Source organism: Dioscorea cayenensis, chromosome 7 (genome assembly GCF_009730915.1).
Source record: "Dioscorea cayenensis subsp. rotundata cultivar TDr96_F1 chromosome 7, TDr96_F1_v2_PseudoChromosome.rev07_lg8_w22 25.fasta, whole genome shotgun sequence".
NCBI lineage: Eukaryota > Viridiplantae > Streptophyta > Magnoliopsida > Dioscoreales > Dioscoreaceae > Dioscorea > Dioscorea cayenensis.
Window position 1 is genome coordinate 8,252,213 of NC_052477.1, and position 25,877 is coordinate 8,278,089.

Consider the following 25,877-nt stretch of genomic DNA (forward strand, 5'->3'; position numbering starts at 1 on the left):
ATTCGAGGCAATGGATATCGATTCCTCACTATCACCTTATTCAACTATCGCTACTCAATACATATAGCAAACTATGATAGGGACGCAAGTGTTCATGTTGGTCATGTAATAAAGTGATCAAAAGTGAGGCATCTGTCGATAGGGAAGATTGAGACTACTAGTACTAATTCCTATCTCAAATATTAGCCTAATCAAAGTTGTGAAGTTGTGTAAACAAACTAGAAAGTAAAAGTAAGAAATACGAAAAAAAGGAGTAGAGAAATTAGGAGAAGAAGTGATGCACGGGTATATTAACCCTCTAGGGTTTTGTTAGGTTTAAGACAAAGGTTGTCTAATTATGCAATCCTATTTGAACCGAGAAAATTTTCTAAATTATACTAAACCCCTCTTGTAAAGATGAATAGTGATAGATTCAGTACAGTACTAATACAGACACCCCACAATCACTTTACACTCTGGGAAATCTCAATGTGGATTAACAAGAATTTATAAAATAGATAATCTTCCTTGTGAAGAGATTAACACTAATCTAATACAGAAATAGAAATGTGATTTCTCCTGAAATCTATTCCTTATGATTGCAAAGATCGCGGAAATAACTTGCTAATCCATTCAGAAAGATTGAGGCAGAAGAATTCTCCAAGGTGCCTCATTGCTAGGCATACTAACAATCCCCTCTAATTGCACCATGTCTATGTTAGGTGGGTATTTCTACTCATCGCAAAGCACAACAAATATGATAACTAGGGGTTTTGCTACCATAGCAATAAAGCACTACAAAACATACAATAGATTCAAATAGAATGGATTGTAATCAAGAAACAAATAAATGCACAAGATCCACAACCAATTCAAAATAGGATAAAACCATCTTCTCGATCGTGCCGGAGGAGGATCTCCGGAGAATGCCGAAGGAACTTCCTTAAATGCCACCAAGTTAGTCTTGACGGTTACAATCCTTCCTCTCTAATTTGATTTAATTGAAACTCCCTCCAAAATCATATCAAAAGCCCTAGAGATTTACCCCTCTTCTTCCATTTATCTCTCATTCAAAATAAAAACAACCCTAAAAATCCCCATCAAAACTATTTATACTATACCACTTAAAGGCTGCTTATGGGCATAAGGACATGGCCATAAAGAGCTGGGGATGATGGTTCACAAGCCTTATCAGATCACATACGATCGTAAGTCCCATCCGTAAGGTCTTTCTGTTTTGTGTTATAGTCCAGCTTACACTCGTAAGTGATGAACCGTAAACTTTTTTGTGTAGCCCTTACGACCACCTTTACGTGTGTAAGTTGTGCTTGTAAACTCCTCTGCATGGTCCTTACAGTCACACTTACGAGCATAAATCCTGCTCGTAAGTCCCTTTGTGTAACTTTATACTCCTCCTTACGAACATAAGCATGCTTGCAAGATTCTCTAGAAAAGGCTTACGGTCGTAAGCCTGTCCGTAATTTGCTCGTAAGCAATCTTGTTTTCCTTGTCCTTCTTCGATTGATGCCGAGAGAGTTCTATCTTCTTCATTTTGGGTCTAGAACACTTCAATTGGCTCTCTATCTCTCATCTTTAAGTGCTACCCAAAGCCAGATAATATAAGATACACTATGTTTAATATTGAATTCCACAATATCCTCTAATTAATACCGAATGAGTGTATAAGATGATATAAAATAATGAACAATTGTAAACCCATCAAACTGCCATCCTTCATCTTCACAAACAAAACTGGAGCAACCCATGGTGAAGCGCTTGGCATAAAATCTTTCTCAAGCAAATCTTTAATCTGTTTTTTCAACTCCTTCAGCTCCGCATATGCCATTCAGTAAGGGGCTTTGGGAATATGCTTGGTTTCTAAAACTAAAGCAATAGTGAGCTCTACATCCCTATTTGGAGGTAGACCAAGAAGGTCTTCAGGAAGAACATTAGCAAACCCCTTGACTATGAAACATATCATCCAACACCAATCCTTCTGATTTGGCTACACTACTATTATAAGAAATTTAGAGCACCCACCTAAAAGTAAGTTCTAAAATTGAAGGGCATAAATCAGACAAGGTGGTAGTGCAGAATTACTCGCAGAAAAGGTGAACTCTACCTTTTTAGAGATTTAAAAACTACTTTTTTTGCATAACAGTCGACTACAACATGGAAGGTAGCTAGAAAATCCATTCCAAAATAACATTATAGTCTTTCATACTCATAACATGCAATCGAGCTAGCAACTTATGACCAGCAATAAGAATTGGGCAATTCACACATGCTTTATCAAGAACAATATTATTGTCAATAGCACTAATACGCAAAGCATACTTCTGAATAAATGCTGAAGAGACAAATGAATGTGTAGCTCCAAAATCAAACAATGCACAAGTATATGTAGAATAAAGTGACAAAGTACCTGACACCACTACATTAGAGGTATGTGCATCCTTCTCAATCATCGCATAAACACATCCCTTTGTCTTTGGCTTTCTTTCCTTCTAATGAGTTAAGGAAGATGACTATTCACTAACCACCTCTTTTCTAGTGCACTGATAGGAGGAAGCTTAAAGTTTGTTGTAGGCACATACTTAGAATTTTGCATGATGGATTTCCTTATACTCTAGAAGACTCCTGTGGACACTCCGAAATATAATGCTCAAAACTACCACTCCTAAAGCAGGCTCCAGTAGTACACCTGTAATCTATGGTTACATGAGCATCTCCACATGTAACACAACCCCTTTAGCCAAAAAGATAAGGAATAGATGGCAACCCCCAAGATCACAGAGCTGGTTGTCCACTGACAGTTTGAGATGAACCCCATCCTGCATCAAACCTAGGTTTTCCTCTACCTCCATATAGCATCCATGGACTTAGCACGACCCATAACCTCTGCATAGCTAGTCAAGTGTAGAGCAGATAGTCCCCTACAATTGTGTGCATGTAGGCTTCCCTCAAATCAGACAATTCTATCTAAGGTACTAAGATCAAATTTAACTAAGGCTTTGATACCACTTAGATTTGTCATGCCTTGAACCCAATTTACCAAGCCCAGTACGTCAACTACACCCGTATACCGATAAGGTCGAGACCAAGTGAGCATGTGAAGCCTCAGAACCTGTCTCAATATAACGGATAACATGTAATAGAAGTATAGATTTCAAAGCAAAAACACTACAATGATGGGATACAAGAAAATTCAAACTAACAAGGCTAACAAAAATAACAATCATTCAATGCTGGCTTTTAGGTCTACTAAAAGGGTAGAACATTATTAACATGTAAAACTAAGTGGCGCTTCGCTCAATGAGCCTCCTAAGCCATCCATCAAACGACCCTACACCTGATCTAAAAAATGATGAAAAGCCATTTATGGTCTCAGAAACTTAGTAATTAACCACCAAAAATATTGGGATCATGACAATTCTCAAAAATTCAAAATTGTAGTACAAAATAATAAAACATAGTACAATACTTGTCAATATTACAATTGGAAAACAAAATAATTTATCAAAATATAATTTTGTTTAGATTATACAAAATACATATCTTCCTATTCACTATTGCAGAAACAAATTATTAGAGATCATCTACTTAAACTCGGTGACCCGAGTCAAATTTTCAGAGTTTATTTGTTTAGGCTTGGTGAACTAAACTAGATTATCATAAACCACTTTTCTTTCACCAATGGTACAGTGCGAAACTATAGGCTCTTATTATTGTTTCATATTGACACGGCTAGTGTTTAACCCCCAATGACAAGGTTAGTCCATAGTTAATTGGGGATTGAGTGCACGTCTAGAGATACGATGTATGGTGTCAAACTCCTTGGAGCCCCCAACATTATTCAACACTTAAGGATTGTATGTATAACTTGAGAAAAGTTGTGATAAGAATGGGGTAAAGCACAAGAAGCTGTCCCAATATGCCAAAATGGAAAACACATCACATAGGATTTATGGTTGAAAAGTTCATCACCCCTCAACATAATATCAGTGGTGATCCTTTCCACATGAGTCCCGAATTAATTCTAAACACCTATCACTATGCTTTATCATGAACCATGGAGGTTATACAATATAACTAGAGGAACCAAATTGGAAGAAGGCACTTAATAGAGTTACGCACTGATGAGTGCAATTTATATCATGTTTTACTTATTCCCAATTCATACTTTTACTTATCTTTTAGCACTTTTTGGATATATATGATGCTATTCTGGGTATGTTTGTTCATGGTGCAGGATTTTAGGACTCAAAGAAAATAGGAGTGACGTCTGGGACAAAAACAACCAAAGAATGTATAATTTTCAAAGTGTTCAAGCAAAACACGGGCAGATCACGGTCGTGCTCTATCCTCATGATTATTACTATTTGGAGAAGCCTGAGTCACTGACCAAGCAAGGTGATAATTGCTTGTGTGATAAGAATACGAAGTGTTCTTTCCTTATGATGGGCATTACTTTTATCGGGTTTTAACGCTAATATGTGTGTATTTATGTTACGTTCATGCATATAGGGTTGTGAAGCCGAATCTTACAGAAAGAAGCCAATGTAGATCGCAAGTGCACCATTTGGAGGAAATCTTGAGAAGGTTCAAACGTGAAGACATAAGTCGGGTTCAAGATGCTAGAATGTGTGCCAACCTCCTTGTATTCAAGCTAGCAAAATGATTTGGTGGAGCACAGAGGCAGTCACATGCTAAGTATTCTGGCTTGTGCATGTGTAACAAGATCTCCACCAACGCAGCCGTTCATTGAAGAAGCAAAGCGATCTACGATGTAAACGTGTGCCCGTTTACGTTACCTTAATGAAAGCATGGTTTCGGGAGTGTTTCAGGCTGGTACTGTAACAGGACACTGTAGAAAAATAATATAGCAGGTACTGTTCATGGCCGGCCAAAGAAGGAGTTATCCAGAGAATCCACACTGGCGTGTGGAAATTCCACACGCCCGTGTATTAATTCCATACAAGCCGTGTGAAATATTCACATGGGCGTGTGGATTCCCAATTCCAGCCCTATTTAAGGCCAATTTTAGCCCTGATTTCATCATTCTTCTCTCCATCTTTTCCCCAACTTGAGAGAGGGTTGTGGCTAGGGTTTTGAGAGATGTTGGCTAGGGATTGGGAGAGGTTCTACGGCTCCAACATCACTCTCTGTTGGAAGAAGGTTAGTGGGAGAGCCTTCGTCGGCACCGATCTGGCGAGGTGTATCCTAGGCCGGACAAAGGGACCTTTGGACGAGTAGAGGACTCTCCACAAGAACATCGTCACGACTATCGAGAGGGTTTTTTATGGATTTATTGCTTTTACATTTGATTTCATTGATTATAATTAGCTCCATGGAGAGCTAAACCCCCTAGCGGGTACTTGGATTGTGAACCCTAGGATGTATTCGTTTCATTGAACCTTGTTATTATGTTTTCATTAATTGATGTTTTTATTGAGTTTTGATCTTGAATGCATTGATTGTATGAATACTCCCTTAGAGTGACACTAGGGTTGAGAGTTATTATTGGTAACCCTTGTGAGTGAGTGACATACCATGAGAGTTAGACAAAGCTAGATTGGAGAGGGTTGAGAGGGTGAGTCGAGAGGTAGCGGAGCGTCCTCTTTCCCTTCAGCTGTGTTTTATTCTACCTCCAATTCCTCGAGTTTTTTGCTGTGATAATAGAGTGAATGGGCTAAGGGATAACCTCCCACTGGGGCTTTGATAAGTGCTTGTGCGATACGAATGCGAAGCATTCATTCCTTATGGTGAGCATTACTTTTCTCGGGTTTTTACACTAATATGTGTGTTTTTATGTTACTTTTATGCAGGTAGGGTTGTGAGGCTGAGTATGAAGGAAATAGGCCAATGTGGATCATAATGCACCAATTTTGGAGAAAATCTTGCTAAGGTTCAAACGCAAAGACATAGGTCAGGTGTGAGATGCTAGAGTGTGTGCCAACCTCCTCGTATTCGAGTGGGCACATCTATTTGGAGGGGCACAAAGGCAGTCACATTCGAGCATTCCGACTTATGCACATAGAACAAGAGCTCCACCAACATGTACACCATTGAAGAAGCAAGTGATCCACGATGTGAACGTGTGCTTGTTGCGTTACCCTGATGAAAGTATGGAATTGGGAAGCTATTCAGGTCGGATACTGTAGCAGAGCACTGTAGCAACATTGTAGCATATATTATAGCAGCACTGCTCACAGCCGCCCGAGAAACCAGAGAAACAGAGAATCCACATGAGCGTGTGGAAATTATACACGCCCGTGTGGAAATTCCGCACGGGCGCGTGGAGCATCCACGCCCGTGTAGTCGGCCGATTCCAGCCCTATTTAAAGCCGATTTAGCCCCGACTTTGGTATTCTTTTCTCCATCTTTTCCCCAACTTGAGAGAGGGCTTCGGCTAGGATTTCGAGGGGTATTGGCCAAGGTTTTGGAGAGGTTCTACGGCTCCAACATCGTCATTCCTTAGGAAGAAGGCTGGTAGGGGAGCTTCCGTCGAGGCGTATCCTATACCGGATGAGGGAATCCTTGGACGACGAGTAGAGGAATTTCCACAAGACCATTGACACGACTATCGAGGGGGTTTCTTTATGGATTCATTGCTTTTACATTCTATTTCTTTGATTGTACTTAGCTCCATGGAGAGCTAAACACCTAGTGGGTACTCGGGTATTATGAACCCTAGGATGTATTTGTTTCTTTGAACCTCTTTATTATGCTTTCAATAAATTGATGTTTATTGTGAGTTCCAACCTTGAATGCTTGATTGTATGAACATTTCTCCTAGAGTGACACTAGGATTGAGAGTTCTTGTTGGTAACCTTGTGAGTGAGTGACACACCACGAGCGTTAGACAAAGCTAGGTTGGAGAGGGTTAAGAGGGTGAGTCGAGAGGTACAGGAGCGTCCCCTTTCCCTTCCGGTGTGATAGATTCTACCTCCGTTCCTTAAGTTCTTTGCGGCTATAATAGAGTGAATGGTCTAAGGGATGAACTTCCGCTGGGGCTTGTTGCGCGTGCAACGGAGTGAAGCGTTGAGGTGATCTTAGTATCTAGGGCTCAATTGTGGTTTGAGACCTTCCACCTAGACCAAAGGGTTAGTTCTATAATAAAGAAGAGATTTATCACTTGGAATCCCTAGAGTTCATTGTAATTCTATGCTGAGTGCGAGGTGTTGAGATTGTTCGATTTCTCCTCCGCGACATGTATAGAGTTAGGCATAGTTGACCTTAGATTTGGGACTATGTAATTAAGGATTTCCACGACTCACCATTGCATTGATTAGGAAGCATAATAGAGGGTTCTTGCACTTGAAACAATTATCCTAGGCGGAGCATTATCCGGGTACCCCATCTTTATCGATTTCCTTATCCCCTTCTTTACTTTTGCTCTCTTACTTGTTGCTTTTATTGTTGAGAATTGAATCATTATCACACTCATCATCATTGATCTTTTGCATAGCTAATAATCTAATTAAGTATTTTTATTCCCTACTCCCTGTGGATTCGATACCCGCTCACCCGGGATTATTAATTCGACAAACCCGTGCACTTGCGGGATATACGCAAGGAGACCTTGTCAGGCTTAGTTACAAGTGCAATGGAGTGAAGCGTTGAAGTGATTTTAGCATGTAGGGCTTAATTGTGGCTAGGGACCTTCCTCTTGGACCAAAGAGTTAGGTCAACATATAGGAAGACGATTTATCACTTGGAATCCCTAGAAGGCATTGCAATTCTATATGAATGCAAGGTTGAGAGATTGTTCAATTTCTCCTCCGGGACATGTATAGGGTTAGGCATGGTTGACCTTAGATTTTAGAACATGTATTAAACGATCTCCACGACTCGTTAATGCATTAGTTAGGAAGCATAATAGAGGGTTTTTGCAAATGAAATGATTGTCCTAGGAGGATCAATATCCGAGTACTCCATTTATATCGATTGCCTTACCTCTCCTTTACATGTGCTCTCTCTCTCTCTCTTGTCTCTTTTACTTTTGTTTGCATTACATCTTACCACACAAATCACTATTTCTATTTCGCTTAGTTAAGAAACAACATAAGTATTTTTACTCCCTATTCCCTGTGGATACGATACCCACTCACCTGGGATTTTATTACTTTGACAAACCTGTGCACTTGCGAGACATACGCAAGGGGCGTTGTCACGTTTTTTACGCCGCTGCCGGGGAATAGGAGTTTAGAGATACTTTGCACTTTGTTTTCTTAGCAATTCATTTATTCATTCTATTTCACACCTTTTTTCTATCATCATTCTGATTTGTTTTTTGTTTTTTTTTGTGCAGCTCAAGGTTCATAACCCGAGGAAACCACTCAATATTGATTGAGGGAGATCCCGAGCTCAAACGTACACTTAGAAGAAAAGGGAAAGAACTTGTACAGGAACAGTCTAATCTAGCTGATTTGGAAGTTGAAGGATCGGATAATATGGCGGAACAAAATAAGCAACAGAGGATATTGTCTGATTATGCCAGACATTCAGTATTGGGGACACAATCAAGTATTGTGCATGCCCCAATTATAGCTCAGAACTTCGAGTTGAAGCCGGCAATCATCCACATGTTGCAGCAATCTGCACAGTTCAATGGTTTGATCGATGAGGATCCAAATAGTCATATGGAGAACTTTCTCAAGGTGTGATATGCTTAAGATAAACGGTGTGACGGATGAAGCCATCAAGTTGAGAGCCTTCCCATTTTCCTTAAAGGGGATAGCAAAGCAGTGGCTACACTCATTACCTAGAGCATCAATTACCACATGAGAGGAGATGGTAGAACCTTTTCTTGCCCGTTATTTCCCTCGCAGAAAATCTGCAAAGCTTAGGAATGAGATCTCCTCCTTTATACAGTCGGAATTAGAGTCTCTATTTGAGACGTGGGAAAAGTTCAAGGAGCTCCTGAGAAAGTGCCCGCAACACAGATTCCCAGAGTGGATGATTGTTCAGACATTATACAACGGGTTGAATCCGAGCACAAGTCAACTCTTGGATGCGGCAACAAGAGGTACCTTAGGTAGCAAGACCCCTGGTGAGGCTCGTCAACTAATTGAAGAAATGTGGTTAAATATCTACCAATTGAATGTTAGGGAGAAGAAGAAGGTGGGCAGGCTTCATGAGATAGATACAGTAACTTCATTGGCGGCTTAAGTGGAATCATTGAGTAAGAAGTTAGATGTTCTAACTTCAAATAGAGTGGTGGCCGTGACTACTTGCACCGGATGTGGTGGAGGACATGCTACCTCCGACTGCCCTATCTTCATTGGTGATGCATCTTCGGTTGAGAATGTTGATTTTGTGGGTAATGCGATGAGGAATCAAGGGAATCCATATAACAACACCTACAATCTGGCTTGGAAGAATCATCCCAATTTCTCGTGGAGTAACCAAAGGTCCACAAAAGGCCATGGGGACACCGGGTTTCCAACAACAACAAGCCCCAAACATGGAGAACTGAGTTTCTGGTTTGGAGACCCGAATGACCGATTTGGAGAAGGCCTTGACTAGATTTGTGAAATCAACGGATACAAGGTTTCAATCAGTTGAGGCTACACTTCGCAACCACACCGCTATTTTGCACAACCTTAAGAATCAAGTGGGGCAGATTGCGAAGTCTCTATCGGAGATATCACAAGGAAGCTTGCCAAGCAAATACCGAGATCAATCCTAGAGAGCATGTGAAGGCGATCACTTTGAGAAGTAGTCGTGAGGTTGAAGGCAAATTTTTCAAGTGAGAAGCCCAATCAACAAGCACCCGAGGTCATAGAGGTTGAAGAGGGAACAAGCAAAGAGAAGGAGGTGGCAACCCCACCTTTCATGCCAAGAATCCCTTATCCCTCTAGATTGAAGAATGACCAAGCGGATGAACAGTACAAGAAGTTCCTGAGTTTGGTCAAGCAACTCTACATCAACATTCCTTTATTGAGGCATTGTGTGAAATGCCTAAGTATGCAAAATTCTTGAAGGACATGTTGACTAACAAGAAGAAGTTAGAGGAGAGTGCTTTAGTGATCTTAGATGCTTCTTGCTTGGTGGTTTTGCAAAAGAACATGCTGAACAAGAGGAAAGACCCAGGAAGCTTCATCATTCTGTATAACATTGGCAATTTTGGTGAGGAAATGGCATTGGCGGACTCAGGGGCCAGTATCAACGTCATGCCATACACCTTCTTTCAGAACCTAGGCTTGGGCAAACCTAGGCCTACTCGGACGACTTTGCAATTGGCAGACTAAACGGTGAGAGATCCTATGGGTATCATCAAGGATGTGCTTGTCAAGGTGGACAAGTACATATTTCCTGTTGATTTTCTGGTGATAGACGTCGATGAGGATGCGGATGTACCCTTGATACTTGGGAGGCCGTTCTTGCGGACTTCCAAGGCATTGATTGACATGGATGTCGGAGAGCTAACTTTGAGAGATGGAGATGACAAGCTCACATACCGCCTTGCTGAAGCCGTGCGGCATTCTCTTGATTTCGATGATACTTTGTATTTTCTAGACACTACTGATGAGATTGTTAATGAATATATACAGGAAATGTTCAATCCGAACCTGTTCGAGGGTTTGTTCAACCAAGAAGAGGAAATAAAGAAGTAATGAGGTTTGTTCGACGGAAGAAGTACCGTCTACTCTGGGGATCCTGAAGAAGGTGCTTCGGAAGATGAAGAGGGCGAGGAGACGCCACCGGAAACGCTCCAAGGCTGTTGGAGATGTGCGTGAACTGAACAAGTTGGATGAACCATTACTAGGTGGTCCCAAGCTCGATAACTCCCCCTCTACCTTCAAGAGACTTTGCTCATCATGCTTTCAAGCCATGGGTAAGAGGGCAACATTCATTTATGAACCCTTGTAAGGTAAGGACGAGATACGTCAAGCTTAGTGACATAAAACAAGCGCTTCTTGGGAGGCAACCCAACTGTTTCCTGTTTTCTTAGCTTGTAGTTTAGTTTTTGTGCAAATAAAGTGCTTAGTGTTTGTGTCTTGATTTTTAGATGCTTTTGCTGTGTTTTATTGTGGGTTTTTAATGTCATCGTGTGTTTTCATGTGTATTTGATGAAGTTTAGGTCGTTTGAGTTTATTTTTTCGTGTTTTCTCTAGTTAAAGATGCCTTGTAAAGCAGGCTCTGAGTGTTTAGTTGTGTTCAGAAATTTTCTTTAGAGTCTGCAAAGTATTCTAAGTGTGCAAAGAACACACACGCCCGTATGAAATTTCCGCACAGGCGTACGTCTTCCTGCAGAGACTTGGCAAATTATCCCGAGAGCACACAGGGGCGTGGACTCGCCCCTGTGAGCGACCCGATGAAAAATGCACGGGCGTGGGAAATTTCTGCACGCCCGTGCTGGATCTCTGCAGATGGGCTTTCTCCATCCCGAGAAGACACAGGGGTGTGCGGCTGCCCCTGAGAGTTGGGCCTATAACTGTCCACACCCGTGTGGAATTTCTGCACGGTCATGCGAAACACTTAGCGATTCTTCTTGGTTGGACAGAGAAGCCACAGGGGAGTGCGGGTGCTCCTGTGGGTCGGGCGCACGGGCGTGGCTAATTTCCGCACGCCCATGTGGTTGCTATCAGAGACAGTGAGGGTTTTCCTGAGAGCCCACAGGGGCGTGCACCTGCCCCTGTGAAGCTCTCCAGTGGAGGCGCACGGGCGTGTGTAATTTCCGCACACCCATGTGGATGTACAGAACGCCAAGAGGCGCGAGTCCTTTTAAAAGGATTATTGTTTCTTCTCATTTTACCCACTTTCCATTCATCTACAATCACACTCATACTTTCTCCCGATTTTGTATTGCCAATTTGGAAGGATTTTTGTTTAGGTTTTCCGGCCGATTCAAGTTTTTCCCATTTTACATCGTCAGTAATCCTTATCTTTTGTTTTATTCGTCAATTCTTGATTTTAATCGATGAAACTGGTGAATGATGCTTCGTCTTTGTAATTAGAATGATTATGCATGTTTAGAATGAAGTTAGAAGCAATCTAATGGTGTGTTTTTGGATTTTTGAGGCCCGACCGTGCGTTTTTCACGCCCCGTGGATCCACACGGGCGTGCTGAAAGCCCACACGACCGTGTGGATTTCTGCAACGTTGCTTAATTAACTAGTTTAATCGATTTTCTTTCAAATCTTACAGCTTATGGCACCTCGGTCTAAGAAGCAAGCCAAGAAACGACCGCGTAAGTCATCTCCCGATTCTGAGGGCATGAGATTTCCTATTCCCGAGCACCAGGTGCGTTTTGAATGTTTGTCGAGACTTCATTTTGGACAGATTCGATTCCTGGACACAAGCATATTGAGAGATCTACAGCAGGGAGATGAGTTCGCAGATGAGGTCGATGATCTCATTTCAGTGGGAGGTTGGAGGCAGTTATTGTCGACTAGGGAGCCAGCCATTTGTGAGCTTACACTTGAGGTCTTATCATCATTCGAGTTCGATAGATATTATGTGAGATTCGACAGTTTGGACACCATTCAGTTCAGAGCATTTGGACATCACCATAGCATGAGCATTACTCAATTTTCAGTTCGGCGTAGCTTATACGAGGAGAAATTTATAGACACTGAGGAGTATTCCCAGTTACCGACAGATTACTCGGGAGGTTTAACCACACAGAGAGCTTATAGAGTATTCTGTGGTCAGGGTCAGGGTCAGTATGAGCCGGGGGTGTCCAAGGCCACGGGCCTTTTCCGCCCTGCATACCGATATTTACATGCCATTCTGAGTAGGTCAGTGAATGGCCGTAGTAATAGCACTGGTGTCTTGAGCCGGCAGGAGCTTCTGTACCTGTATTTGATTGTTCAACGCATACCGATTCATCTGGGGCATATCATCGCAGAGTACATCCGACATCAAGGGCAGTATGCTAGATTGGGAGCGATCTTGTCAAGCCCCTACATTACGAGACTAGTTTTGGGTATGGGTCTCTTGGACACGATTTGTGGGGCTGAGAAGACGAGTATACTTGTTCCCTGTGCCTAGAGACGATGAGATTGATGAGTATGGTCGGCAGGGTTCGGACGGGAGTTTATGCTTGGTTCTACCAACTCCAGTGATAGCAGAGGAGGAGGGTTATGATGCCGAGACTTTTGAAGCCTGTTCCTAAGCCTCCGCCAACACAGATGGAGACCGATGCAACTCCGGTGGCAGAGGGCCCACCCCCAGTACGCATGTTTTCACCATCTCGAGCCCATTATTGCTTTGAGAGGCTCGAGAATGTTGTGGGAGTGATACGGACAAAGGTCGCTGAGGTCCGATTAGAGATTGTTGAGGTTCGAGCTGCGCAGGCCGCATAGTACACAGAGTTCATGGCACGTTTCGACACACTACAGCAGATTCTAGAGCGAGACGTCTCCTCGTTGTTTGTCTTGAGGCTAAGAACCCCTAAGACCCCTCCGACATCACCATCACCACCTCCACCGGCACCCTTTGACCTAGCACCAGCATTAGCAGCAGAGAAGCCAGAGCGCGGCACCGACACTTGATTTCGCTTTTCATTTCTTTACTTTTTACATTTCATTTTAGACTTGTATACTCCGAAAGGACTTTCCTTCTGAGTTTATTTTTGTTTTGTTGTCTCGAGTTGTATTCATTTCTCTATCTTTTATATACTCGAGCTGTTTTTGTTTTATTGAGCTTCCATGAACCCCCTCGTGTGTGCGTACAAATGGTCTTGTCATCGTGGGAATTGAGAACTTGTTATAGACACGGCCAAGGTGCTTCGACACTTAGCCATGTGTGCTTTACAACCTGTTGAAACACCACTCCCAACGAATTAGCTCCATCAAATGCAACACTAGGAGTCATGGGAGTATTGTTTTGATTGTTTCTCCTATATTTATTCTTGATTTATATACATCATGAGTGAGCTTGCATGTGTACATTGTGGGCAATGTACAACTTAAGTGTGGGGGGAGTTTTATAGTGCACACATCTCTTTTATATTAGTCTTCATTGTTATACATGATCACATAGCCAATGGCGGTTCACCTTAGTTGCAATGATTGTATTCTTGGGTTTAGGAGAATTTTTAACATTGGATGTCTTCATGCTCTAGTTTTTGCTTGAATTTGTAGGAATTTTTGCCCGATTGACACTTGTTGCACTACTCACTCTTTAAACTCTTTTAAAAACTCATGTTTCGATGTTAAAGGGACTAGTTATTGTTTCTTTTGTTATTTGTGAAAAAAATGGAAAAATGAAAAGAAAGAACAAAATAGTTTTGTTGTTTAGTTGTGCTTGTTAAGTGGAAAGAGCTACCACCTATGATGTATGAAGCTACTCTCATAAGTTGGATACTAGTTATGCCCTAATGAGAGTAAGAGCTATCTCATGGGATGTGTGAAAACTACCACCCCGGTAGAAAAATCTACCACCTCGAAAGTGTGAAAGCCACCTTAGCGGCCGCTTTAGAAATGGCTACCTTAGAGGATGTGTGAAGCTACTACCCTTTTTGAATTTTTGTTGTTACTTTTTGTAGATAAATAAGTCCCTTATATGTAGAACTTTGAGGAATATACTTTGAATTGACTTGAGTGAGTTCACACACTTACATGATTTCGGGTTTGTTGTCCTTTTTGATTCCGGTTATTAACTAGAGCATTGATTATTCGTATTTAGTGTTGAAATTTCCGTTACTTGTAGAATGCTCTCTTTGTATGCTTTAGTAAACCTAAGGCCAAGCACTTCCAATATTTCCTTTATCTATGCATACATTGTTTTAATTTTTGCTTGAGGACAAGCAAGAGCTTAAGTGTGGGGGGTTGGGGGAGTTTGTTAAGTGCTTGTGTGATAAGAATACGAAGTGTTCTTTCCTTATGATGAGCATTACTTTTATCAGGTTTTAAAGCTAATATACGTGTATTTATGTTACTTTCATGCATATAGGGTTGTGAAGCCGAATCTTAGAGAAAGAAGCCAATGTAGATCGTGAGTGCACCATTTGGAGGAAATCTTGAGAAGGTTCAAACGTGAAGACATAAGTCGTGTTCAAGATGCTAGAATGTGTGGCAACTTCCTTGTATTCAAGCTAGCACAATGACTTGGAGGGGCACAGAGGCAGTCACATTCTAAGTATTCCGGCATGTGCATGTGTAACAAGATCTCCACCAACGCAGCCATTCATTGAAGAAGCAAAGCGATCTATGACGTAAACGTGTGCCCGTTTACGTTTCCTCGATGAAAGCATGATTTCGGGAGTGTGTTCGGAATGATACTGTAGCAAGATACTTTAGCAAAAAAATGCAGTAGGTACTTGTTCATAGCCGGCCAAAGGAGTTATCCAGAGAAGCCACATGGGCATGTGGGAATTTCACACCCCCGTGCGTTAATTCCACACAGGCTATTTGAAATACTCACATAGGCGTGTGGATTCCCAATTCCAGCCCTATTTAAGGCCGATTTCAGCCCCGATTTCAGCATTCATTTCTCCATCTTTTCCCCAACTTGAGAGAGGACTGCGGCTAGGGTTTTGAGAGGTATTGGCTAGGAATTAGGAGAAATTTTATGGCTCCAACATCGTGCTCCATTTGGAAGAAGGTTAGTGGGAGAGCTTTCGTCGGCATCGATCCAGTGAGGTGTATCCTAGGCTGGACAAAGGGACCCTTGGACGAGTAGAGGACTCTCTACAAGACCATTGTCACGACTATTGAGAGGGTTTTCTATGGATTCATTGCTTTTACATTCAATTTCATTGATTGTAATTAGCTCCATGGAGAGCTAAACCCCATAGTGCGTACATGGATTGTGAACCCTAGGATGTATTCGTTTCATTGAACCTTGTTATTATACTTTCATTAATTGATGTTTTTATTGAGTTCCAATATTAAATGCATTGATTGTATGAATAATCTTTAGAGTGACACTAGGGTTGAGAGTTCTTTTTGGTAACCCTTGTGAGTGAGTGACACACCACGAGAGTTAGACAAAGCTAGATTGGAGAGGGTTGAGAGGGTGAGTCGAGAGGTAACGGAGCATCCCCTTTCCCCTCCGGTGTGATTTATTCTACCTCCAATTCCTCGAGTTCTTTGTGGTCATAATAGAGTGAATGGGCTAAGGGATGACCTTCCGCTGGGGCTTAGTTGCGAGTGCAATGGAGTGAAGCGTTGAAGTGATTATTTTAGCATTTAGGGCTTAATTGTAGCTAGGGACCTTCCTCCTGGACCAAAGGGTTAGGTCTACATATAGGAAGAGGATTTATCACTTGGAATCGCTAGAACTCATTGCAATTCTATACGAGTGCGAGGTTGAGAGATTGTTCAATTTCTCCTCCGGAACATGTATAAGGTTAGCCATGGTTGACCTTTGATTTGGCACCATGTATTAAAGGATCTCCACGACTCATTAATGCATTAGTTAGGAAGCATAATAGAGGTTTTTACACTTGAAACGATTGTCCTAGGCGGATCAATATCCGAGTACTCCATTTATATCGATTGCCTTACCTCTCCTTTAGTTGTCCTCTCTCTCTTGTCTCTTTTTACTTTTGTTTGCATTACATCTTACCACACAAATCACTATTCATATTTCGCTTACTTAAGAAACAACTTAAGTATTTTTACTCCCTATTCCCTGTGGATACGATACCCACTCACTTGGGATTTTATTACTTCGACAAACCCGTGCACTTGCGGGACATACACAAGAGGCGTTGTCACAAGGGGTGCTTCCAAGGGGATCATGGTTGCAGCGCGCGTCGTGCTTCCTTCCTGTGATTAGCTCTGAAGTAAAGCATCATCTGCTCACAGGGGAAGCACGGTTTAACGTGACTTTTGACCCTAGCTAAATTTGTGAAATTAGTTATTTTATTTATTTAATTTTGGATAGTTGGATTTTTGTTTATTAGTAAAATTATGTTTATTTAATTAATATTGTTTCAGAATTATCTTTAAATTATTTAAAAATTTGAATTAATGATATTCTTCTGAAACTAAAATGTTTAATTGTTGTTTTTTTCAATTTTCTGATTACTTTAAATTTTAAATTTTCAAATAATTTATTTAAATTATGATTGTTTAATCTCTGAATTTTCAGATAATGTATTTAATTTTTGATTAATTAAATTTATAAATCATTAGATAGTCTATTTAATTTATGATTATTTGTATTCCTCCGAGTTGCTTGAAAATGTTATATATATATATATATATTTTTTTGTTTTTGATTAATTATATTTTTAAGTATTTGTTCAAGTTTGAATTCAAATAAATAGATTATTTTGATATTATAAAAATGGGATCATGCGACTGGTAACAAAAAATTTGCTTGGCAAATTACTTCATATTTTGATAGTTTGTTGTTTTTTTGAACATGAAGTATTTTGAGATAGAAATTAGTCCCCAATTAATTATGCACTAACCCTGTTATTTGGAAAGTTAAACACTGACCGTGTCGACATGTATTTTGTTAAGAGACTATAGTTTCATACCGTTTCGTCGGTGAAGAATAACTGCCTCTGATATTCCGGCTCGGGTCACCGAGAATGAACAAATGAACTCTGATAGTCTATCTCGGATCACCGAGACTAAACATGTGACCTCTGACATTTTATTTTAGCAATAGTTATTTGTTGAACATATATGCTTGATTTTTTGTTCAATTATGTTTTATTAAAAAACTTGACTTCTAAATTTGATTAGAATAAACTTGTATTTTATTATACTTTGTTTAAGTTTTGAAAATTTGAAACTTTTATGATCCCGATGTTTTTAGTGGAGTACTTACTTGGCTGTCAAACTTATAATCTTGTTGTTGAATTTTTTTCAGATCCGGAGTGAATAGTACAACATACATCTTAGTGAGCTAGTGAGAGATTGTGTTCTTGATCATTTCTAAATTTGAGTTATCATTCTGTCTATGTTAGTATTTGATTTTTATATAAAACACCAGCTTGTATTTGAACTTGGAATTTTGAACCATGTAAATTTCTGATTTTGACTTTTGAAATTATATTTCTATTAGATTGTATGTTTGTCTTGAGATAGGTTTTGAGCCTTGCATGCCTATTGTGCTATGCACTATAGGTGTGCGGTTGTTTGTCGATGCACTGGGTCCTGGAAACTGGGTTTAGGGTGTGACAATAAGACAATGAGTTCTCAAAGACAACCTAATGTATATATATATATATATATATATACAATTTCACAATATTTAATTCTCTCCTTGATCAAATAATAAACAAACCCAATATAAATAACATTTTCTCAAGATCTAAAAAGATTTAAACCATTAATTGCAGGGAGAAATATCAGAAACTAGAAATCAAAAGCTAACGATAATCAGTTAGACATTAAATCAAACAACACTAGAAAATCATCCAAATATTTTGTAGAAAATTTAAATAAAGAAACCCAACTTTTACTGTTTAACAACAACAAACTTGATCAAAACCAAAATCTTTTCTAGAATAATAACAATAATAATAATGATGATGATGATGATAATGATAAAGAAGTACTAACATGTACCTAGAAACAAATCCACAACATCCCCTCCTACTGTCTTAGTATCCATAGAATCCTTACTATAAACAATAGTAGTGCCTAAAACATGGTCATTTTTCAGCATTAATAGCAAGGATGAAACTAAAAGAAAAACCCTTACTTTACTCACTTGAAAATGAGCACATGTTAAAGAAGGATTTCTCGTCCTTACCACCATGTTACCAAAGTTGAAATGAGGCAAAGATGGTAAACTTTTCTTTTCTATATAATTTAGATGAGCACTGTTGTGGCAGTTACACAATCGTGGGATCATGTATTGTGGATAAGATTGAATCAGGAAAAATAGATTTTTTTGAGATAAGGATAAGAATCGCTAAATTAAATTAAAAAAAAAGCACCCAAAAAATAATCTTTCACCTCCAAAAAAGAAAACTTCTTGGTTATGCCTTTAAAGTTGACTTCAACAAAGCCTTTGATTCCCTAGATTTGAATTTGTTACTGGAAAACCTAGCTGCTAGAGGATTTGGAACCCCGATGGTTTAATTGGATTCACACCATTCTCAGATCTGCTAAGACTCAAATAATTATCAATGGGACTCCATAGGGATACATTCGTTGTAAAAGAGGTCCAAGACAATGAGACCCACTATTGACTCTCTTATTTTCCTTAGCAGCAGATGTCCTAAATACCATGTTTACCCATGCATTTAATTCCAAAGTGTTAGTAGGCACTCAACTAAATCATAGTGCTAGCATTTATCATCTTCAATAAGCAGATAATTTAATCATCTTCTCGTTAGGAGGAAATGGAGATTTTTAAATAATCAAACTAATTCTCTAACTCTTTGAAGGAGCTTGTTGGCCTTTCTATCAATTTCTCAAAAAGTTGTTTATACTCCACAAATTATAGCTTCCAACCAAATTCAAAGATTTATGTTCCACATGGGTATCCTCAAAATCTGTAACTTCAACAATTATGCTCTTTTGAGTAAATGATGGTAGATATTTGATTCTAAATTATCTGGGTGTTGGTCTTCATTTATATAGTTTTAACTATTTTCCCTAGAATCTTCACCGCATTTCCCTTAAAAAAAAATCAACCTTCTGTCCTAGGATTCCTTAATTACCTACTACCTTTTCATGCATGTATTTTGCTCATCATATAGATGGGGCCCCTGCTTCCTTTTGGCATAATCGTTAGCTAAACAATAGAGCTCTCAAGGATATTAGGCCGAAAACTTTCTTGCATCCTCAGACCAAATGATTTCTATCCATGATTTCCATTCTAGGCTCTAGCCTCCTCGCTCTCATCCCATGTCCCTTCTTTTATACCTTTGCACGAGTACCCCAAGTCTTTTTTTGGCAAATGGGGCAATTCCTTGGATTCCTGAGTGTAATGAGAGATTTTTTTATATCATTCTATCATTGCCTAAATGATGGTGGCCTCAAGTGTCCACTAGGATCAATTTTTTTAACAAAGGCTTTGTTCTAATAAACAACCATTTTTAATTGCCTTGCCTAAGACATAAAATCCTGTGGAGAATCTATCTTAGCATAGTTGAAATAGATAATTAACTGCTATCTGCGTGGCTTACTATGTAGCAAAAAAAGAAACTTTAACCATTTATTATTAATATACCGGTTTGCCACCAAAATATAGAATTACTTCAGCCACATATTTTGCCTCCTTAAAAGATCCCTCCATCTTTGCTCATGGTAAGGTCATCTTGAAGGATTAACTTAGTTTTTATTTTTCAAGAACAACAGATAATCTGAAGATCTTGCTAAATCGTCAGGGGCTTGTACAAGTCTCGATGGAGCAAGTGAGGGCGGGGCCCGCTCACACATGGGCGAGTGGGACCACCCGTACACAACCACCACTCGCATATCTTAGAAATGTGCTCTCAGCCGAGAATCGAACTCTCACCATTCGGTGAAAAACTCTATCGGCGACCCGTATACTAATAAAGCCATTTGGTCATTGGCAAGGATTAACATAGTTCCTCATCTTCAAGATACTTTGAGAACTCCTCCATGCTATTTTCTGGAATATTTTATTAGAGTATAATAGCTGCATTTTCAATTATTATTTCTCTTGACTTTCCTATATTTTTATTAAATTTGATCACATGTCTTCTTTAGCTATTTATAGCCCTAGATGCTAAAAGGATTGAGTTAGAAAATATTGCCTTTAGAATCATGTGCGGTTTTGATTTTTTGTGCTCTACACTAGCCCTATAAATAGTACAAATTCTCATGGATCCTACTAAAGGGGTTTGGCTGTCTTCCACTTAATTGATACTTAGAGCATCATCAGTGGCTCATTGAAATGCTCAATGAGCATTTAACACTTAAAGCTAGGTAAGGAGCCACTATGGATCATTTGGTTGCTATAAAGTATTAAATGACTACCTAACAATGGGCCCAACTTTCATTTAAGCAAAACAATTATTTTTTTAATAATATGCATAAATAATGATTTTTATTAAGTACTCCTTCCTGTCCTTGATACTTGTTCATTTTAGATAATTAACATAGATTAAAAAAGTGGGTTAAAGTTAATTGGAAATCTAAAATTTATAAAAATATATATTAAATTTTTCAAAATTATCCCTATGTAGAATATGATTTAATAAGATGAATAGTTGATTTGATTTATTGGAAGTTATAAAAGTGTTAAATATAAAGGGTAAATATGAAAAAAAATATTTAATGAATCATGAATTTACTAAATTGACAAGTAAAAAAAACAAAAGAAAAGTCTTAAATGAGACAATTAAATAGGACAGGAGGGAGTAATTAATTAATACTTGTTAGATAACTAAAATTTGATGGAGAAATTAACTAATTATTTTCACTAAATAATTTTTATTGAATAAATAAATTTTTTAACTCATAACTAATTATTATTCAGTATATATTTTTAAATATTTCAATAATATATTTAAAAAATATAAATTTTTGTGATATATTAAGTAATTATTATTAGTAAATAATTTTCATTAGATAAATAGTTATTATGAAATATATATTATGAATAATTGAAATGTTGAATGAAATGATTGGCGGTTTCTATTACATGATAATTATTATAGTAGATAATTTGATGGATAAAAGTATAATGAATTGATGAAATAGTATAAATATCAAGCTTTTTTTTTAAAAAAAAAAAGTGAATAAACCACGCTTATTAAATCAAAAGAGAGGGAACAGACATAGTCCACCAGCTATGGAAATTAACAACCAAGATCCAACAAAAGATAAGAGAAACAAGAGGACAAACAAGGAAGAAATACAAGAAGACCCCAATCAAACACATAATTGTGGTAAAAAAAACCAACTACACTGGCCCATCCTTACCCGACGTTGACTAACTAGTGAGAAAATCCAAACTGAGTTTGGTTGAAGCAGCTGGTTCTTCTAATCTTGCCTTCTTTGACTTTGGCACTGCATTAATCCAGATAAGTAACATATGAATATAGTTGAAAAGCACCGAAGTGTATGCATAAAATGTGTCCCTAAACATATGTGCATTTCGTTCCAACCAAATATTCCAAATTAAGGATCTAATGAGAACGTCTCCGGCAAGTCTTGCATTCGCAGGGAGGTCAGACCTCCAAAAACACCACAAGTGGCTAACTGAATGATGGGTTGAAGGTAAGTCAAAGTTGCGGGAGAGAAAGCAGCAAAGGTTTTGAACGTAGGCACAAGAGAAGAAGAGGTGATCAATAATTTCAATCTCAGCATTACAGAGCATACAAGTGGCAGTTGGTTGCAATGTCTCTTTGCCAAATTATTCAGAGTCAGGATACTGTCATTCCAAACTAACTAGTTAATCATGTTTATTTTCTTAGAACATGGATAATTCCAGATTAAATTAGTAGTCCTGCACCTGACCCCGGCAAAGATAAGGAAGCCATAAAATGATTTAACAGAGAAACTGCCATTGGCTTTAAGGTTCCATCTTTTAACGTCGGTTGAGTTAGATGTGCCAAGTTCAAGAGAACTTAGGAAAGGATTAGAATAGAGACCCTCCACAATCATGAACGAACTCAACAGATGAGCCAAATCCTGGACAGAACCGAAGGGTTGATCAGAATTGGAGAAAATCTCAGGCTAGATACCAAGAGGGGCCCTATTATCAACACATTTGTCAAGCCAGAAAAGGGTGGAGTTTCCATCTTTAACAATGTTTGTCACACAAGCTCCGAAGGACGGAAGGTAGTGTAGTAGGCCATTCCAGATGAATGACCTTCTCCTAGGGGGACGGCAGTGGAGATTCCACAGGTGACCATTGGAATAGTAATTGAGGCGGAAAACTTTATCGCCACACCACTGACCTCCGATAGCAATTTTTCACCACCATTTGCCAAGTACGAGATTCAGAATCCCCCAATCCCCTTAATGACGAGGTATACAAAGGTTTTTCTAGCTAACCAACAGCATTTTAGAATGGTAGATGTTGGACCTCGACTAGAGGAAATCACTTATAAGCTTGTCAATTTCTTTGATCACCCATGCAGGAAGTTTAAAAATTGACATCTAGTAGGTGGGGATAGTGGAGAGCATAGAATTAACCAAGGTTAATCTGCCTCCAAGAGAGAGAAGGCGGGAACTCCATGCGGTCAATTTTCCGTGTGTTTTATCTATTAGAACCTCCTAGACTTGCCGTCGAGGATCTCTTCCACGATATGCGGATCCCCAAAGTAAGTAACCGGGAGCAATCCACGAGCACAGTGAAGAGTTTGTGCCGATTGTTCCGTAGATAAAAGATTATTTCTAGAAGTGTAGAGATAAGTCTTATGAAAGTTGATCGACAGTACACAATATGCTTTTAAAAAGGTACATAAAGAGTTTTAAAATTCTAATGTCCTTTATTCCCTCGTCATCACAATTAGAAGATCATCTGCGTATTGTAAGTGACACATTTTCCACAAGGCCCTAGAAGAACACTGTACAAAACACAAGAATCCAAAGCTTGGTTGAACATCAGATTAGGACAACAAAGACTAGGGCAAATAGGAGGGGAGAGAGCTGATCTTCCTGTCGAAGTCCTCTTTGGTGTCTCACATAACCATGTTGTTCCCCATTTGCAGGGAAATTAGTCATAGATGAGAAGAAAATGCTAGTGACCTAGTTAATCCATTTTGCCAAGAAACCATAAGCTTGAAGAAGCTCAGTCAGAAAATCCAAATCAACCATATCGAAAGCTTTTGCAAAGTCTACCTTGATAATATGACCGGTCATGCGCCTCTTTTGGAGGCTAAAGAGGAGTTCCTCGGCAGTAATTATTAAAGATGCCTTTAGGATGGATAATTCTCCTCGTGAGTGGTGATTGTTTCCAAAATCTTAATTGTACTTTTGTTACAATTTGTTACGTCCTTCAGAATATATTAATTCTCTTTTTCTACTCCATAAGATTAGTGTAGCCTTGCCTATCACTCTTGTTTATTATTAGCTTTTATCTTTCACTTTTTCTTGGATTTCCCTTTAGCCTTCTTATCTTCCTTGCTGCTTTTTATCAGTATTTATTACTTTTTTATAGAATTAATTGTTTATGAAAAAAATATTACCAGGATGAAAACGTTTAAACAATAAGTAATTTACTCTATGTTAAAATGTCAAAAATCTAAACCTGGTCATGTAGAAACTAGTTTGACTGAATCCACCAACGAGCTCCTTTAGCAACTTTGATATGGAGCCATTTGCTAACATTACCAAACGCAATAGACAAATTGACAACATTTTAAAAAATAGCTTTTCATTTTGACTTATTAAACCGGAAACAATCTTCTCCTTAATTTTAAATATATATATATATATATATTACAACGAGCCGCCGGCCCACTCCAAGGCAGGCCTAACCCACCCCAAACAGGCTGTAACGGGTGGTCTTCAATAAAATAACACCACACCACTAGAGACAACAAATTGGAAGCCACCCATATTATTAATATCATCATTTCAAACCCTTCCACACAACAAACAAACACTGAAAACAACCAAACATTCTAATTTTTTTTTAAAAAAATCAATAGAAACTCAATAACAATAAGGAGAATCCAATACCAAAATTATCCAAGGCCACATAAACTCCTTCATGTGCATTGTCCATGTCCATCATCATGTCCAATTCCCTCTCCATCCTTCTCTTCTTTGCATCCCTTGCAACACAAACAGTCCATGGCGTTGCCAACACTAAGCTTCTCCAAGTGCTCTGCAACTCAGTGACATACACCGCCGGTGATCCCTTCACCATAAGTCTCTCCTACGTGCTCTCCGACCTCAAGACCGAGACACCGTCAACCAAAACCTACAGTTACTACAACATCTCGCCGTTTCCTAATGCCTTTGCCTACGGGCATGCAGCTTGTTCAGCCAACCTCACAGCAGTGGACTGCGGTGCGTGTCTTGGCGCTGCTATTCAAGTGATGAATAGCAGTTGTTTTATGAGGATTGGTGCTCGCTCTACTCTTTCTGATTGTAATATAAGATATGAGCAGTATCCTTTTGTTTAATTGTGTCAACTTTGTTTTTGTTTTAAGGTTGTGTTTGGTGATCTGTAATAAAATCTGCATGATGTGCATGGAGATTTTGGTTTCAGAAATTGCAAACCTCAGAACTTAAATAGAAGGATTTGGTTTCAGAAATTGCAAGCCTTACAACTTAAAGATCTAAATCAGCAATCTTTGTTTGACTTCTCCATGACCAAGGAGGATACCAACTCTTCATCGTAGAAATAGCTGTTTTTTTTCTTTTTCCCATTTGTTCTTTTATGTATGGTAATGAGTAACTCAAAGGAAATCATAAAAAATAATAAACTTGGTTTATATTAGTTTTATACAACGTTTCTAATTAACAGAACAAATTTTCCTTGTGAGGTAATTATGAGTAAATTATTGTTTATTAGGTATAAATTTTCAAAATAACTAATTAATACCGCTTGGTTTCCTCCATTCTTCATACCCCATCTATATTGAGGGCTTGGATTGGATGGATGACTCTGCTAGTATTTTTTCTGTTATAAACTTAAAAAAATGTCAACATTGCTTTTCGATTTAAAAGTAAGTCTCTGCCTATCTATTCTGGGTGCGAATCATTCGACCACTTGTTTATTCACTGTAGATTTGCTTGGTAGATGTGGGAATATTTTATGAAGATTTTTCAGTTGCCTTCGCTTCCGCAATCTGTGTCTCATTTCTGGAGCTCATGGAGAATGCGTTTGAGGCATTCGAAGCGGGATTGTGGGGATTTAATTGTTAAAGCTGTTGTGTGGAATATTTGGCTTACACGAAATGATTGCATCTTCTATGCTAATGTGTTGCTTGCTTTTTATATTATTTTGAAGATTGATCATGTGCTATTGTTTTGGTTCTCACTTGTCTCGGATGGTCTGAAATAGAAGTTTGCTGAACCCATTTCTTCTATCCGACGTAG

At 39.0% G+C, this 25,877-nt stretch overlaps 1 protein-coding gene and 1 non-coding gene across 2 annotated transcripts; one reads left to right on the top strand and one right to left on the bottom strand.

Moving 5' to 3' along the window:
• Positions 1 to 8,823: 8,823 nt before the first annotated feature.
• Positions 8,824 to 8,930, bottom strand: LOC120266281. Its single transcript, XR_005538122.1, has one exon. It is a non-coding gene; the product is annotated as a small nucleolar RNA R71 (small nucleolar RNA).
• A 15,550-nt stretch (positions 8,931 to 24,480) lies between these two features.
• LOC120265654 (antifungal protein ginkbilobin-like protein) lies at positions 24,481 to 25,090 on the top strand. Its single transcript, XM_039273605.1, has one exon. The coding sequence runs from the start codon at positions 24,554 to 24,556 to the stop codon at positions 24,956 to 24,958; it is 405 nt and encodes a 134-aa protein (XP_039129539.1). The 5' UTR covers positions 24,481 to 24,553; the 3' UTR covers positions 24,959 to 25,090.
• Positions 25,091 to 25,877: the final 787 nt, after the last annotated feature.

Coding starts and splice junctions, on each gene's coding strand:
- LOC120265654 (XM_039273605.1), top strand. CDS start 24,554: ATGTCCATCATCATGTCCAATTCCCTCTCCATCCTTCTCTTCTTTGCA.